The sequence below is a fragment of the Quercus robur genome, chromosome 11 (genome assembly GCF_932294415.1).
Source record: "Quercus robur chromosome 11, dhQueRobu3.1, whole genome shotgun sequence".
Classification (NCBI taxonomy): Eukaryota; Viridiplantae; Streptophyta; class Magnoliopsida; order Fagales; family Fagaceae; genus Quercus; species Quercus robur.
Window position 1 is genome coordinate 42872909 of NC_065544.1, and position 16616 is coordinate 42889524.

Below are 16616 nucleotides of genomic sequence, written 5' to 3' on the forward strand. Positions count from 1 at the left end.
AAACACATCTAAAGAACCCAAAAGGAAATTTAAGCCGTTCTCACATTTTCGGCCCTTGTCACAAGAATGTCCCTAACAATCAGCAAGTAATATTAATGTTATGACATGTAAGAGCTGTTTAACGTAGACAAATTACGAACTTACAAAAAAAAAAATATATATATATATATATATAAAAGTAAAAAATAGAAACTAATTACAAAAAAATAAATAAATAAATAAAATTAAATTAAATTTTAAAAAAAAAAAAAAAAAAAACCCTAACCAGGCAATTAATCAAAACAAAATTCAGATGAGAAAAACCAAGAAATATATAGGAGAAAGAGCTATCAAAGGGATACTTTCTCTAAGGAGAGCTTCGCTGTGATCTTCAAAGGGATAGAAGAGAGTATGAGGATGCTTGGAGGGGTTGTTTCTGCACCTACAACGTATCTATACTGTTGGGGGAAAATTCTAATCCCTATATGTGAATTAAAATTAATGACTACCAAACAATAGCAATATTATAGAAACAAAAATTTCAGCAAGCACCACATAAACACAACCACACAATAACACCAAATCTTACTTGAAAAACCCTCTAGTGTAGAGGGGAAAACCACGGGGCAGTTTCAAAAAATATCTACTATGAAATAAAGATTACAACTATCAAGTTTATGTTAAACTTGTGTCCACAATAAATTGGATATGCAACAAATAAATCTCAATGAGTAAATACAATCTCACCACAAAATCAGTAGCAAAATCTTCCTCTGAATACTCTAACTCTCCATGATTGTAACACTCAAAAACTCCATAAGAACTCCATCAATTTATCTTCCTTGTGTGTAACTTGAGCAAAGAAAAATGTCTCCTTTTTCTTTTTCACTCTCTCACACTCTCTGTGTTTCTCTCTATCTCTTCGCATGGACTACACCTCTCAAGTGGCTGAATATCTCTGTGTTTTTGCTCACTCTAGAACTCACACAAAATGGCCGAATATTGCTCTCTCTGTTTCAGCTTCAGCTCTCCACTCAAGGCCGAATGACCCTAGTCATTTTGCTTCTTTCTTTTTTTTCTTCCTTCAGCGTGTTAGACACTTGCTCAGCTTTGCATTAAACCAAAAACTGACTTTGGAAGCTTGAGGAAGCAAAGATTATTAAGAGGCATGGCTGACTTGAAGACTTTTGGAAGCAAGCTCGTAAATGAGCTTTGACAATGCATGCGGGCTGGAATCCAAGGGTGTCACGTGCACCCAACATATACATCTATATAGATGAAAAAACTGATTTGAGCGATGGTATTGATAATTGAATGCTATGGTAGAACAATTTAGAGAAGAAGTAATCATTGATTATCTTTCTAATATTATTGTATTATTTTATTCGTGTTGTAGTTGATTTAGGATCTCTAATTTATTTTATTTATAATTATAGTTATATAATTATAAGATCCTTTGGAATGACTTTTGTACAATTTAAAACAACAAGATCAAATATATTAACAAAATAAAATTTTAATTTATGTTAGTTAATATTATGATTATGTTCATGTTTATGTAATGATTAGATTTTCAGTTCTTTTGTTTGAATGATTATGTTTATGTCATGGTATTTGTCAATACTATCTATATTTTAACTTTCTTTTATGTTTTTTGGTTAAAGATAATTTTTTCCACCACCTTACACTTGAACTTTCCAGCAGTGTAATTAGATCAAAATTTCTCTTGCACTTCTCAGCAAAAGAAATAAATAACCATTCAAAGCATGCATTGTTTAGGATCATGTTTTCCACCTCACTTACTCTGATTCTTCCCTACTCTGTCAATTGACTGTGAGTGTGACTTTGCTTCAACTTATCTTTTGTATGCTAGAAACTAGTTTATTTTGATAGAAAAGCATTTTTAGAAGATTTAGAAATACCTTTTATTAATGTTCATTAATAAATAAATACATTGCTATGGAACACGCATAGGATTAAACCCATGATCTCGATCTCACCTTAACGGTAGGAGGTGCCATTTGATTCAAAGACCATCCACAACTCATCTCTGACATTCATTCAGCATTTTTTACAAATAGGCCAGAACAAATATGAAAAATAGCCAGACAGCATCAAGATATTTTTCTGAACACTAATGAGATACTTTACATTACAAAATCCAGCCAAATAACAATCATATTACAATAACTACATGCTACCACTCTATCAACCTATCCCTCGCTGCTTTCATTTGTTTGTACATGAATACCTGTCAAAAGAACTTGCCAAGATGACTGGGAATGACAGCCAAATCACACATCCTCTCCACTCAACAAAGACTGGTGATCAAATAAGCTCAAGTTTGAAATTTCTGATCCAAAAAACATTTCGTTTGATGTATTTTTTAGATATTCTCAAGCTCAAAAATCTTGACCTTCTTTGATCACCATTACCATTCGTTTTTCTTGCCAAGGTTCAGCTATGTTCAACTGTCATTCTGAACTAACTAAGCTAGCTGCAGTTGCTCAAATATAGAGGAACAAAAATAGCCATAAAGGCTAAAACAATCTGGAATACCTGCCACATACTATGAATCTTGAGCATTTATTATGCTAAGACATTGTTAAGCCAACTCTTTTGAAAGCATATAGCGGAAAGTAAAGTTGTGAGGGGTCCACTCAATTCCCTTCCAAGTTCTTTTGTGCTGACACTGCTGAATGCTCTTCCTTTGAGTGTCAGGTACAAAATGCTCAATCATCTGCACCAAATCACCTGAGCACAAACCTGAATCCTTTGCAAAAGACTCCATAATCTTTGGTAGAAGGATTTTCTGATCCTTACGTATGCTGAAGGTTGATTGAATGTACTCTTCTTTCGCAACTTCCAGCTCCTCAAATACTCTCTTGGAAGTGTATATGCGGACCTAAATAAAGAACAGTCATTGAGAAAGATCCTAGGATAAAATTGAATGCTATAAAATAACAAATCTCACTTCCATTCCTGTCATACTATATTAAGTCCAAGTGATTTTATTAAGTGCCACCCAACTTAGACCCTATATTCGGTTCAGCTTTGACAAATTCGTTATCAATGAATGTCAACCTACTGGGACCTACAAGGTAGGCCATTTAGACAACAATTTCAACATTCAGCTGTGTGGTGGAGTCATATGAGGCATGACTTCAGCTTAGGCATATGATTTTGAATTTGCAGCTTCTGGAATTATTTGAAAATCCAAAACAGAGAAGCAAGTTACTAAGTAATAACAATGTGTCATGTAAGCAAGAAATTCATTCAATGCCATTGAAGAAACTTTTGAATTATGCCCACAAGTCTGAACTTTCAGAATATTAAATGATCTTAATTATGTGGGAAAAAATTGTCAAACATCAGATTTGTTAATTCTGGATGAACTTCAAGAAACATTTGTTTGCAATTAAAATCATTTTCCAAGGAGACAAATAGTATAATGAACACTGTCAGGATATAGGTCTACCGCAGGATCAGAATAGCTTCCTGAACAAAGTGCAAAATGTAGAAGAGGTTCAGGGTGCTCAATTGCATATGCTTTCCGTGCATCTCCAACCTTGAATTTTGTCTTTGAGGAAAACAACAGCCACAACCACTGGAAGCAAAAGTGAGCTAAATCAGTCCTAATCAAGCAGGAGGTATATAAACTCCAATCATAAATGAATAACAACATGTTGAGCCCAACAACTAATCTCTACCAGATAAACAGGATCATAAGTACAAACAGGGTTTTTTTTTTTTTTTTTTTTTTTTTTTTTTATAGATTAAATGGCAAGTACAAACAGGTTTTTAATCTTTTGATATTAATATCAGGAATGGGATTTACTTGTCCTGGACGAGGCAATCGACATCCCAGGATAGAGCTTTGTATCATTTCTACACTTACGGTGTGACCCCCAATATTATATGCAGCCTGCATCAGGCACAAGCTTATGTAAGCAACTTATACACCATTTTCCCCCCTTCAGAATATACCTGAGAAGCACTACTCACCTTAAGTAGTACAGACATTCTTTTAAGATTATTCTGTGGAATCCCATAGACCAAAAATGCCTGTTGGACAATAGACAACAAATGGGTTGGTTATCCTAACAGACTCAAGCAAAATAAAAATAAAAATAAAAACAGCAACATGAGATTTAGGGTTTCTTGGCTATAGGAATTTACATGCATTATTAGTGCATTGTGGACATTAATCCAAAAGGCTAGCTTCTCCTCATGTTTCATCTTTCTAGGATCAACTTCTTCCAATTGAGAAACAAGTGACCTGCAAGGGAATGGTTCTTTAGCCTCATTAGTAATTGCAAGGAAAGTGTTATGAGAGCAGAGGTTGTGATGCCTGAAAGTCAAAAATATCATCACACTTCACAAAAGAATTCCCAACAAAAACCTTATTTTCCATTTAATGCATTAGAAGATTCTGTAGTGCTTATACTAAGAGGTAACTAGTAGAAACCAAGAATAAAACAAAGGAATCACTTTTTAATGCTGATTGTACATCTTCAGAAAGCATAACCATGAAAAAGTCTAAACATACTGTATAAGTATAACACACTAATGCAAATTTTAAATCACTGAAAAAACTGCTGCTGACGCAAAGGCAGAGCTCAAGTCAGCTTAGCGTTGCATCAAACTATAGAATATTGGTCCAAAGAACCATATTTTCATGATGCTCATTTTGTGCTGACAAGAATCTTGTTTACCAATTTCCTATTCCTTTTTGTGTTCTTTTTAGATACCAGATGGAGCATAAAGCAAGCAAAGACCCACTGAAAGTAGACCACATAGCATGACAAAGGTTATAAGGATTGTTACAGTAAGAAAGGCTCACCTAAATCTTCGTAGCATGTATTCAATTTCTCTTAACTTCTGACGATCTCTACATATCAGCTGCACCTTTGCCATGGTGCAGTAAGGTCCACTGAACTCTTTTGATCCCTCAATGTGGAAAGGGTTATCAAAGTTTGAATTGAATGATGAAAAATTCTTGCACTGTGAGCTCCACTTATCACTCTGACCTTGTGAAGAATATTCATTTAGTGATGATGATAATGCAATAGGGGAAGAAGGGTAGTCATGATTGATCAAAGGTGGGTCTGCAAGTTCACAATATATGGCTGAAATACACTTAATCATCTCCTCAGAAAGCCAGTTTGGTGTCTCTGGTATATGATTTGAGATACAGGTCCCAAGATGCTCCGCCAAACTTACACTGGAAGTAGTAGTCTGAGCTTGCTGAAGAGATAACATTTGAAGCCACAAATTAGCTACACCCATGTTGTCATTCAAGCCAACTATTGGTACTACTGATTAGTGGAATACTGTACAAGGAAAATGTTAATGGCATCTTGGCTAATATACTAATATTTGCATAGAAAGTTACCTCCAGCATTGACAAAGGTAGGGAATGGTACGAGCCTACACCTTTATTTAAAAATTTCATAGGAGGAGAAGTTCTAGATAAACAAGCTGAACGCTGAGAAAGTGATGAGTGGCTGCGATGAATACTAGAATCCAGCTGCTTTTGTGTCCCCCAAATGTCATTGCACTCCTGTAGTGGATTGCCAATTGAATTTTGAGGCAACGTATGATGAGTGGAGTGGGTGACTGGATCTTCTTTCTCTGACATAATATCATATTCAGGTACTTTTCGAAACCTTTCTTTGTTCAATCTTCCCTCCACGATTGACACACATGATTTTTGTTGATCAAATTTGTTCCGATACAAAGAAAGAAGATACTGTTCCAAATACACAACTTCTAGTTCTAACACTGCAATTTCCTTGATCAGTTCTTGGGCAGGCTGATGTCAAGAAAAGGAATTATCAAACGATTGTTAGAAGCAAGATTAGCAGATTCAAATGTGCCAAGTACTAGAAATAATTCAAAAACTTAGCATATTATTAGATAAAAATTGTAAATATAAGCACCAAGCCTCAAGCTCTGTTGTTTCTCCATTTCAAATTTTATTGAGGATTTGCCGAAGTCCCAAGTTGACAAGTAAAGAGACCATTATTTACTTTTACTTGGCTATATCTAATGTATCTTTCAGCTTGACATTTTTTTTTCTTTTTCGAATTCTTCATGTAACCGAAGAAGTGTATCACAAATGAAGTTCTCTGGAATTTCTACTGCACATGCTAACTAATAAAGAACAACACACAGAAAATGCATCCCGATAAACAATATAGTGATCAATGTGATCTACGGCCATCTGTATCGCAACAAATACACATTTTACAAAGAGAAATTACCTTGGGGACTGAGTTATCTATCATAGCATCATGTGAAAGAGGCCGATAACTTAATGCCTTCTCTAATACTCGCCGTACCACAACTTGGTCATGTAATCGTCTTTGAAGCTGCAGAACCTACACATGAGGGAGATGTAAAGGTATAGTAAATAACTCAATGGATGCGGATTAGGAGGACATCTGATCTTGATCATGGGATTGAAGCTTAACTAACTATACATAGCAAGGACACTTCTATATTCAAGTCCTTTTTACGTTCTGTCTCAGCCACCTTATATTTGGGCACTGAAATTCCAGTTTCCTTGTAGCTAATTAGTTGTATCACATTTCACTGCTTTGGGAATGGGAGTTGTTTATCAATAATCTGAGTCCAGCCTAGACTAACTATTTTACATATGGCATAATGCAGGTTATTTGAGATTGAAAATGTACCCATCCCTTCCATGTATATTGTATTTATGTATTTCCCATGCAGTCATAGTGTTGGCTGCAGGAAGCCAAAAGTGAAGCACAATATAAGATGTCCTTTTATGGGATTCTCAATTTCACAAAGATTAAGAACAAAAGGTTAATGGAGTATTGAATGCAAAAATGTCTTATTCAGTAACCAGATGTGCCATTATTTTGCTCAAAACTCAAAAAGTGTCTTAAATAAGCCACAGTGATGAGTTCACATAAGTAAAGATATATACCTCTTGCTTCAAGGAACTTTGAATGTCACTGTTAGGGGGTTGTTTCTTCTTGGCTTCAATACAGGCCTTAGGTTGTCCGAATTCCTTTTTTGAAAAAGAAAAAAAATGGATTATAATCATTATGGGAAATTATAATAGCAAAACAATTAGACCAAACTTGTAAATGAGCAGGGAATTAATTATGACTTCTGAATGAGTGCTCATGACCTATCTAATATGACTACTTTCTCTAGTAAATGTTATCAGAAAATTACAACATATATGAAAAAGAAACTAGTTTGTACAATGGTTATAAACTCATAATCAAAGTGGACACTGCACCATAATAAGGGTATAATATCTAGGGGGCAGAGTAAAATTAACTTCTGGTTTAGTAGAAGAAGCCCTCACCAAAATGTTCAAGACTTAGGAAAGCAAGTTGCAAAACAGAGAATTTAACCTCTTACCATCTTAACTCGATAAGGAGATGCAGAGATGCTATTTGATTTGTCTTCCTTGAGTTTTTTTTTAATTGGATCACTGTCATTGTAAAGGAACAAAATAAATCACTAGGCAATGCAGCAAAATATGTTATGAAAGGTTAAATGACATTTTGTCTTTGAATGTACTTGCAGGCAAGCAAGAAAGGAAGAACTAGCCTTTTCTTATGAAAGTGATAAGAGGAGTTAATATTTCTACCTTGACTGAAACATAAGAATTTCTTTCCTAAGGTTTATTTACATAGATGCAAATAAAATCAGTTGAATTCTTAAGAGAACCAAAAGGCAAAGTATCCCACAGTTAATGGGGTTTGCTAGTGAAAAAAATCTAAAAACTTTTTGAGAGCTATGGTGGCACGCTTTCTTAGTTACACTAAGACAAAAGCAGTTGAGCCTACATTGGTACACAGAATATGAAAATGGACAAGCTAAACAAAAATGATGATAATGAAACACGTGAAGCTACCTCATAGAACGCTTGTGTCTTGAAACTTTTACTTCCATGAAGTCGAATGGCTTCAAACTAGAAACCTGCCACTTTATTTCATGCATGACAGTATCAAATTGGCTTTAACCACACGGTTTAAACACTCACTGAAATAACATTAGTGCCAGCAGATACTACCATCAGATATCGACAAAGTTACTAAACAGGAAAAAGAACAGCATGACAGATGCATCCAAAGAACATTAATTGTAACAGCAAAAACCCTGCTTATAAGCAACCTAGCACATATTGATGGAATGAGACTGCTCACGGGTATGTGTTTTTGAAAAGCTCAACAAAATCTAGCGGTTCAAGGACCAAAGGGGTTCTCAGATATATGTAATTCAAATCAGAGAAAACAACCCCATTTGTCCTTTTGATATGCAGGACCTAAGAAATATAGTGCAAGGATAACATCGTAAAGTTTATGTGCTAGTGCTACATATAGTACAAAATACTTAAAAAGGGTGGTCATTTTTTTGACTAGTGCCTTGTCTAAGAAAGTTATACCACCTTTGAAGCTTTTGCAATGGTGGGCTTTTTGTATTGCATTAAAAGAAGACAGTTCGTGGCTTTTGATTGAAGATGATGTGCAAAAGTAAAACTCGGCCATTTAAATAGGAACAAAGTGACAACAGACAGGTTGGTGATTAAGATATATATATATATATATATATATAGCGGGAGTTCAAGGGACTTGGACTTGCTTACAGTTCAAAGTTCACACAGTGCAGTCCCTGTATGGCTGTTATGTCATGTAACTTACGTGAAAAATGTTAAATCTAGTTACACACTCCCTCGCCATCGCACACACTCCTTATATACCCCCTTTAAAATTGTGAAATTGCAAAATTGTGTTTTCAAAATATTAACATGATTTCACAACTTTAATTGTGAATGTGTATATGTCTGTACCACAGTTAAGTATGTGATAATCATTACTCTGTGCAAAATATTATCTAAAAAAATTTAGAAAATTTTCATTTTAAAAAAATTACAATAAATCCACTTGTTTCGTTTATAACAAGATATTTAAATTCAATTCAATTTACTATGCGTTAACCTTTTCTTATAACATAACGTTTTAGATTTTTTTTTTTTTTTTTTTTTAAATTAGATTGACATGTTATATGCTTTTTTACATTTAAATCTAGTTACACACTCCCTCGCCATTGCACACACTCCTTATACACCCCCTTTCAAACTGTGAAATTGTAAAATTGTGTTTTTAATATACTAACACGATTTCATAACTTTAATTGTGAATGTGTATGGTGTCTAATCTACAGTTAAGTATGTGATAATCATTACTCTATATATAATATTATCTAAAAAAAATTCAGAAATTTTTCATTTAAAAAAAATTACAATAAACCCACTTGGTTCGTTTATAACAAGATATTTAAATTCAATTCAATTTACTATGTGTTAACCTTGTGTTAACCTTTTCTTATAACATAACGTTTTAGAATTTTTTTTTTTTTTTTTTTTTGAATTAGATTGACATGTTATATGCTTTTTTACATTCGCTGCCCATTATACGTAGTGTGTTTTAAAAAGGAGGGGGGGGGGGGTGTTGAAAGGATAATAGCTTATAGCAAAATTGTAAACTAATTAAAAGGTGAAGCATGAATATTTTTACCTATTTCTTTAGAGATATGCTATGGCTAAAATTTTTCACAATAAATCTTAAGCGATAGGTTGTTATGGGTTTGTTATTGGTGAGGCAAAAAAATAATTTCAGTGGTAAATTCAAATTACAACCAATAAAAACTAATCACCTATAATTTGTTTTGAAAATATCATGAACATAACACTTCTCATTTATTTAAGGCCAAATTTTTTTTTCTAAACTGATATGAACCTATTGCTTTTATTATCATGTAATTTATTTTAATGACTTTTATGACATTAGAACCCACACAATATTATGGGTTGGAGGATATTCTTTCAATCCATTTTAGAGAAAATACTTTTTCCTTTCTTTAAAGTAAGGAATAATCTTAATATTTCATGTCATTCAATAATTGTGAATAAATAAAAAAATTAAAAAGATCTCCAGCATAATAGGCCTCATTTTTCATAGTTGAAACTTGAAAGTGCACTAGAAATCATATAGCCATGAAAATTTTGAATTACACAACTTTATTATCTTGATCCAAGATATCTAATCTTATATCCGTTTCTACTCTTTCGGTTATTTTCTTATTCTGTTCGGTGGTGCGTAGAAGATGAGAGTTGATAGCAACATTAGGAGGAGGATTGCAGTGGTGTTGGTCCCTAGGCCTTAAAAGGCAGCACTTAGAAAAAAGAAAGGTAGCCTAAAAAGGGCTGAAAGGTGAATGTTTAAAGTTAAATCAACGTGTGATTGACATGAAATTGACTGGTTTGGTGGGCTTTCAATTGGCTTAACTCATTGAGACAATGAGTATTCAACCAATTTGTCTAGTCAAAAACTTGCTGAGAAAGGTTGTTGCCTTTTTTTGGGAGAGGGTGCTATACTGCTATCCAGAACAAAGAATGAAGAAAGGGAACTTGAAAATGTTTTAGAAATCTTTTTAGAGCAGATTGGTGACAATTAGCACATGTAGTTTGGGTCCAACTTGCCCAAATGGAGGTTGATATTCCCATGCAGTTCAAACTTTGTGATCATTGTAAGGTCTTGAAGGATAGGAGCCACCTATGATATTAGCCTATTTAGATATATTTTTAGAGTTCTTATAAATATCATGCAATTAAATGTAAGAATCAGGAGGTCAAACTGATCTGGATCATTCATATTGTAAAATTTACATGAATCCCACTTGATTCATGCAAATGTTTCATCCCACTTTATCTTTGGTATAATCCTTGCAGTGACAAATAAAATTAAACCAAATTATATTTTCTAAAGCTAATAGAAGTGGCACTAGACTTTTAATCCTTGACATATCCCAAATACTTAGAATTCAAAATAAAAACATTCCCTTTATGCAGTAGGTTTGAGCTAATGAATAGATGTAACCTTTAGCTCAATACTAGATGTTACTAATGAGTGTTGACCATGGAATCATTCCTCCTCTTTTTTTTGGTGTTTTATTAAAAGGATCATGTTAACGAGTACTTTTAAGGAAATGGTTAATAATTCATTTTAGGAAAATTTTGACACCACTTTTATGGAAAATGAAAACGACTGTCAAAACATTCATTGTTTTTTTTTTTTTTTGGGGGTAAAAGTTTTCTTTAAATAGATTATTATTCATTAACATAAGAGCATCCATTAGCATTTTCCTTGTTAAAAAAAAAGGAAAACTTCACATAAATTTGTAGAAAAAACATGCTTTAGTAGAGCAATTTGATGGGATGGCCATTTAATTTCAGGACATACATCCTCCTTGAGGGCTTTGAGAAAATGGGGTTTGGGATTTGAGCACAATGCTGTTTCCTACATGTTTTGGGTAGTGTACCCCCAATGTCTTTTTATTTTTTTCCTTTTTGTCTTTTTTTGGAAAAAAAAACAATTCATTTCATAGATGTTTAAAACCAGCTCAAGATATTCTATTTATTACCTTTTTGTTTGAATTGTTTCCTCTTTATTATTTGACCACATAGAATAACCTAGGAAATTTTTCTGTCATGCTATAAGTTCATATTTGTAGCTTAACGTTAACCAATGATTGTTATGTTAATCACCTTTTATGTCTTATCCTAATGACAAGTTACAATTATTATGTAGTAAACAAAGTGGATTCTCTTCTCCTTAAAGGAAAAACAAACAGAGCAATTGATCATGTAAAATTACTCTTTGCCAATCCTGCAATTTGGAGAGCCATTCAAATTTTTCTCATTATGTATTTGAAATCAGCTTCTTCAAGGATATACATACACCTGCTATCCATTCTGAATGCAAGTGAAGGCCGTGTTTTAGGCTTCATGGATCAAATTGTAATGTACTTCTCAGTTCCTTAAAAATATATACTATAAGATATGACTATAGTCTATATTTTGCAGTTAAGTTAAACAATGTTATAAGAGCGTGACATTTCAAGAAGTTTCTAATTTGGCATGAGGCCAATTGTCAACTAGAAAAACCATGTAATTTAGTAATGGAACTGAGATCCAAACAAAATAGAAGTCACAGCCATGTTTGTGTTTCATATTTCGATGTCAATTAATAATCAGTAAATGAAAAAAACAAACATTTTCATTCTCGAGCAAGTCAATTTCCAATTCTCAAAGAAACTGACAGACATACTTGCAGCTTATTAAAAATGTTGTCTCGATTACGGCTTAGTATAATTGTAAACTAAAAGATTCTACAAAAACCAAAGTCATTAGAATTTGTGCAAGAGATAATCACAAGAAAAAGGTCAGATTTAGAAAGATGCATTTGTCTATTGTAAATGTATTTAAAATAGCCAAGCCTTTTCTTTAACTACTCCATTAAAAAAATAATTAGGTCAAACAACACTTTCAATTTTTAAAATATAAAATAAAAGGGAAAAAAGCATAACCAAGCAAATCCAATCATACAATCCCCTTTTAGTTATAGTGGGAGCAAGGAAAAAAAATAATTGAGGATAGAACATTATGACTTTTTATCTATACAGTTTATGCCATGACTGTCTTCCACGTTAAATAGTATTTCTCCAAGTTTCTAATGGAGATATACAAGGTTTGAATCCCTCTCCCCCACTTAAAATGTATTAAAAAACAATCTATGTAGTTTATGTTTTGAAACAGCCTAACTAGTTATTCTAATATAAGAGCACAGCTTGTTATCTCTACTCAAGCAAGTAACTTGAAAACCTATTAGTACAAGTTTTTGGTGCTACACATGCCACTTCAAGTGATTCTATGTCAACCAAGGGAGCTCACTTTGGTTACCACCCGCCTGCAATAAAATATGCATTTAACTTAATATTTCTAAACCATGTTTGCATCCCCCGAAGTAAAGTGAAGGTTCTCTCAAGGAAAGTAAAAGAATCTTTTCTTCGAGATTAATGAAAATTTGGTCCCATCTCTTAGCCCATGAAAGAGCAGAGAGTCTTGCAAAGAAGAAAGAGGATCTCTAGGGCATCAAAACCCAGACGAGAAACACATTAAGTGTGTACTTTCCCAAGGCATGACAGTAGATTAGTCAATGCCAATGATAAGGGCAAAAAGCATCTTCTTCTGGTTTGGGCTCTTCTTCTTCTACTCCTGTCTCTAATCTGCACACAATATATAACTTAATTCATTTTTATAGTCCAATGGTCATCCAGTCCATATTTAATAACTTGCTATGATATCAAGTTATCGATCTAAGAGCAAGCAAGCAATTTGAACATGCATAAACGAAAAGTTGGATAAGAAATGTGATAAATTTTTTAAGGCATATGATATGAAACCCCAAAGTCCAAAACAACATGGATTAGTACAATTACCCGTTATATGATAAATTGTCAGGCTAATATTAGCTATCCAAGAGCATTGAACCGTCACAATTCAATTATAGCATCAGCAGAATAGCCACTAATGCAACAAATATTAGCCAAAGTCATAAAATTTTAATAATGATTGACTAAAGTGTTCATAGTGTGACTTGTGTCTCATCCCTATCAATTCTCTCTTCACCATGCCACTTCTTTGGCCAAAAACTTTTTCTTTAGCATTCTATGAATTGTCTGTAGTGTGACTTGTGTCTCATCCCTAACAATTCTCTCTTAGTCATGTTGCTGCTTTGGCCAAAAAAACTTCTTGCGCAGCACATCTACACATGCATTATTATGATAAAGATATGTTGAGTTAATTCAAATAAATTAGTTAAGACTTGGATAAGTTATGATTTTTTATGTTGATAAATTCTAGGGAGTTGAAAATTATTTTTATGTAATTGAAAGTTCATGGATAAATTCAAATGTAGACAATGAAAAAGAAAAGGAGAGTTATGGTTTCCAAAATTACAAATTGTTCACTAATCTAACTTGGAGGTATAGGTTTCCCTCTGAGCAAACCTTAATTATCTCTATTTCTCTTTACCAAAATAGAAAAGATAAGGAAGAATACAGTCCAAAAAATTAATCCACCACTTGCAAACCAATCCATTATGTAAGCTCATACCACACATATCTTATAATTGTATAATATGATGGGCAGGATGGATGATGGTTGTTACCCCTTAGATTCATATAGGCACAGTCATTGAAAGGGAACATTACTTCATGTTCACAAATAATCTGAAAAAAAATTACAAAGAATTGTATAGATGAACAAAATGAGTCTTGAAACTCAAAAATAGAATTACAATGTGTAATACCTTACACACAAGACCAATCAAACAAGGTTTAAATCAACAAGGATATCAGTTGATCAATAGGTCTTTCAATATCCTCAAAAGTGCGGCTATTACATTCTTTCCACACTATCAACATTAAGCATAACAGAATAAGATTCAAAACATGATGCAAGTGCTTCCCAACCCAATTCCTTGGCACAAAGAATAGGCCTGCTACTGTTGACAGCAACACCCAATAAGCCCCAAACATCTTCTTTTTCTTCTTTTTTTTTTTTTTTTTTTTTTATAAGTAAGAAAGATGTATATAAAAAAGCTACTTTAGGCAAAAAATGCACAAAGCAGTCCAAAAGTTACAAGGAAAAAAGAAACAAAGAAGAAATTAATTACAAAAAAAGGAAAAAGGAGCGAACTAAGAAACAAAGGGAGGGAATCACCAGATACAAGTTCCCAAACCCAAGATCAGTCAAACAAAGAACCACAAAAAGAAGCAAGCAGCTGATCTCCCAATCAAAAATTAGTCCACCGTTTCACTACACCTACACATACAGCACCAACAGACTAAAAAGACCCCTCTTGATAAGGTTGTCATTGGAAAAAATCTTACCCCAAGCAGCTGTCCAAACAAAGGACACCCTCTTTGACGGCCTTAACACACCAGATACTTTTCCAAGGGAAGGAAATTCCATTAGGACCATGGATAGCATTGTAATAAGAAGTTAAGAACGAACATCAAATTTTCCATTCCCATTCAACCACCATCTCAACCGATCACACCACTCCCCAGGCACATGTGAATAAATAAGGTCTAGAAAGAAATTCTCATACTCTAAAACTTTAATATAGGATAGTAACTATCATTTTATATCATTCTTTCAGATTTTTTTTTCCCATTTTTCAGAGGGGAGGTTGATTATCACATGTATGGAGCAATAGAGACCATGAAATAAAAAGAAAACGGTCCAAAAAATTAATCCACCACTCGTAAAACAATCTATTAGTCAATCTGTTAGGTAAACTCATAACATGCATATCTTATAATGGTATAACAAGATGGGGAGGAGGGATGAGAGGATTATTACGACCATGGAGCAATAGAGAACCTTTTTTTTGGAAAAGGAAGGAGAAGGGGAGGGGTAGATGAAGGTTTAATTGGTGTAAGCTCCATAGCTTAGACACTATGGAGCAATAAACACCATGAAGTATTAGAAAACAACCTTTAGTTGACTCATAAATAAAATTTTGCACATATAGCTAAACCTTTGCAGGAACCAATCACATGGAAAGTTACTTTATCTGTATATCTTAAGTGGCCACAGCGGACAAAAAAAATGTAAGTGCCACAGTGAGGGTCCTACCCCTTCAATAACCAAAGATAAGTGGAAAGCCAGGGTTGCTTTAAGTGCCCCCACTGTTATGGAGACATATCATGGAGAGAAAAATTTATTTGAAGATCAGATCTCCTGTACCATATTTGAAACATGCTTACATCTATCTTCACCCTGCCCAACCCTTCTTCCTTTTTTTCTTATTTTGGTATTAGATATCATCCAAGTGCTCCTTCACACCCATATTTCAAAAGGAGGCATAAAGGGTTTTAGGTTCCTAAGGGTGGTTGCCCCTCTCTGGAGCCAATGATTTCATGGAGTCCCCAAATCAATCACCCTTCCCTTGCCAAAAAAGTGGGGGGGGGGGGGGGGGGGGGGGGGGGGGGTGTGGTTGGTTTGAATGTATTATCTATTATGTAACTTTCAATTTGTTGAGAATGACTTCCATCAACAGTTATTTGAGTTCTTCAGTGAATTAATGTATCAATCTCAAACTAGGGTAGAAGAAACATCAATTACAACTGATTAAAGATACATAGTTACTCCTAAATGTAGCACATTCTATAAAATTTCAATAATAAAAAATAACATATTCTATTCAAAAATAATGGGCTAGGTGTTGGACTTGGACTTGGGCTTGGGCTAGTTCCTATCACTCTTGGGCTTTATCAATTTTCCCTTCTTCACTTATCAATAAAAAAAATCAATAATCAAAATAAACTTTTTCATGGGGAAAGGTGTTGTGTATAAGAACACCACAGAACAGAATACAAGCACCAAAAAAATTGAAAGGGCATCATGAGATGCTCAAACTCTCTTCTTCTTTTTTTTCTTTTTTTCCTTTTTCTTATTTATTGTTTTTATTTTGGCTAAGAACTTCAATTAAGGAGGCAATGACCTCAGACGATGAAAATAACTCATGCAGAAAATTCAAATATTAAGCTACAATTTAAATTTATTCAGTAATGGATTTATCAACAAATTGATCAAAATGCAGAACCAACTTAAACAAATGAAAATCAACGAATAAATTTATAAACAGAAATATCAACTTATCTGAGATCTAGCCTTGCGTCTGTGTTCCATATTATTCACTAGATCCTCAAAAGTGCAGGCAGGGATCATATTTACA

At 33.7% G+C, this 16616-nt stretch overlaps 1 protein-coding gene across 2 annotated transcripts; it reads right to left on the reverse strand.

Annotated features, from left to right (window-relative positions):
• Window positions 1–1999: 1999 nt before the first annotated feature.
• Window positions 2000–8422, reverse strand: LOC126706604 (uncharacterized). Of its 2 annotated transcripts, none has more exons than XM_050406139.1 (11): window positions 7883–8422; window positions 7384–7456; window positions 6938–7021; window positions 6246–6362; window positions 5375–5794; window positions 4823–5226; window positions 4159–4258; window positions 3985–4044; window positions 3818–3904; window positions 3458–3586; window positions 2000–2884 (listed from the first exon to the last, which is right to left on the reverse strand). In XM_050406139.1, the coding sequence occupies exons 1-11, from the start codon at window positions 7966–7968 to the stop codon at window positions 2585–2587; spliced, it is 1860 nt and encodes a 619-aa protein (XP_050262096.1). In that variant the 5' UTR covers window positions 7969–8422; the 3' UTR covers window positions 2000–2584. The 2 variants fall into 2 exon arrangements, with proteins under 2 accessions (XP_050262096.1, XP_050262097.1); XM_050406140.1 differs by lacking the exon at window positions 7883–8422 and adding an exon at window positions 7616–7834.
• Window positions 8423–16616: the final 8194 nt, after the last annotated feature.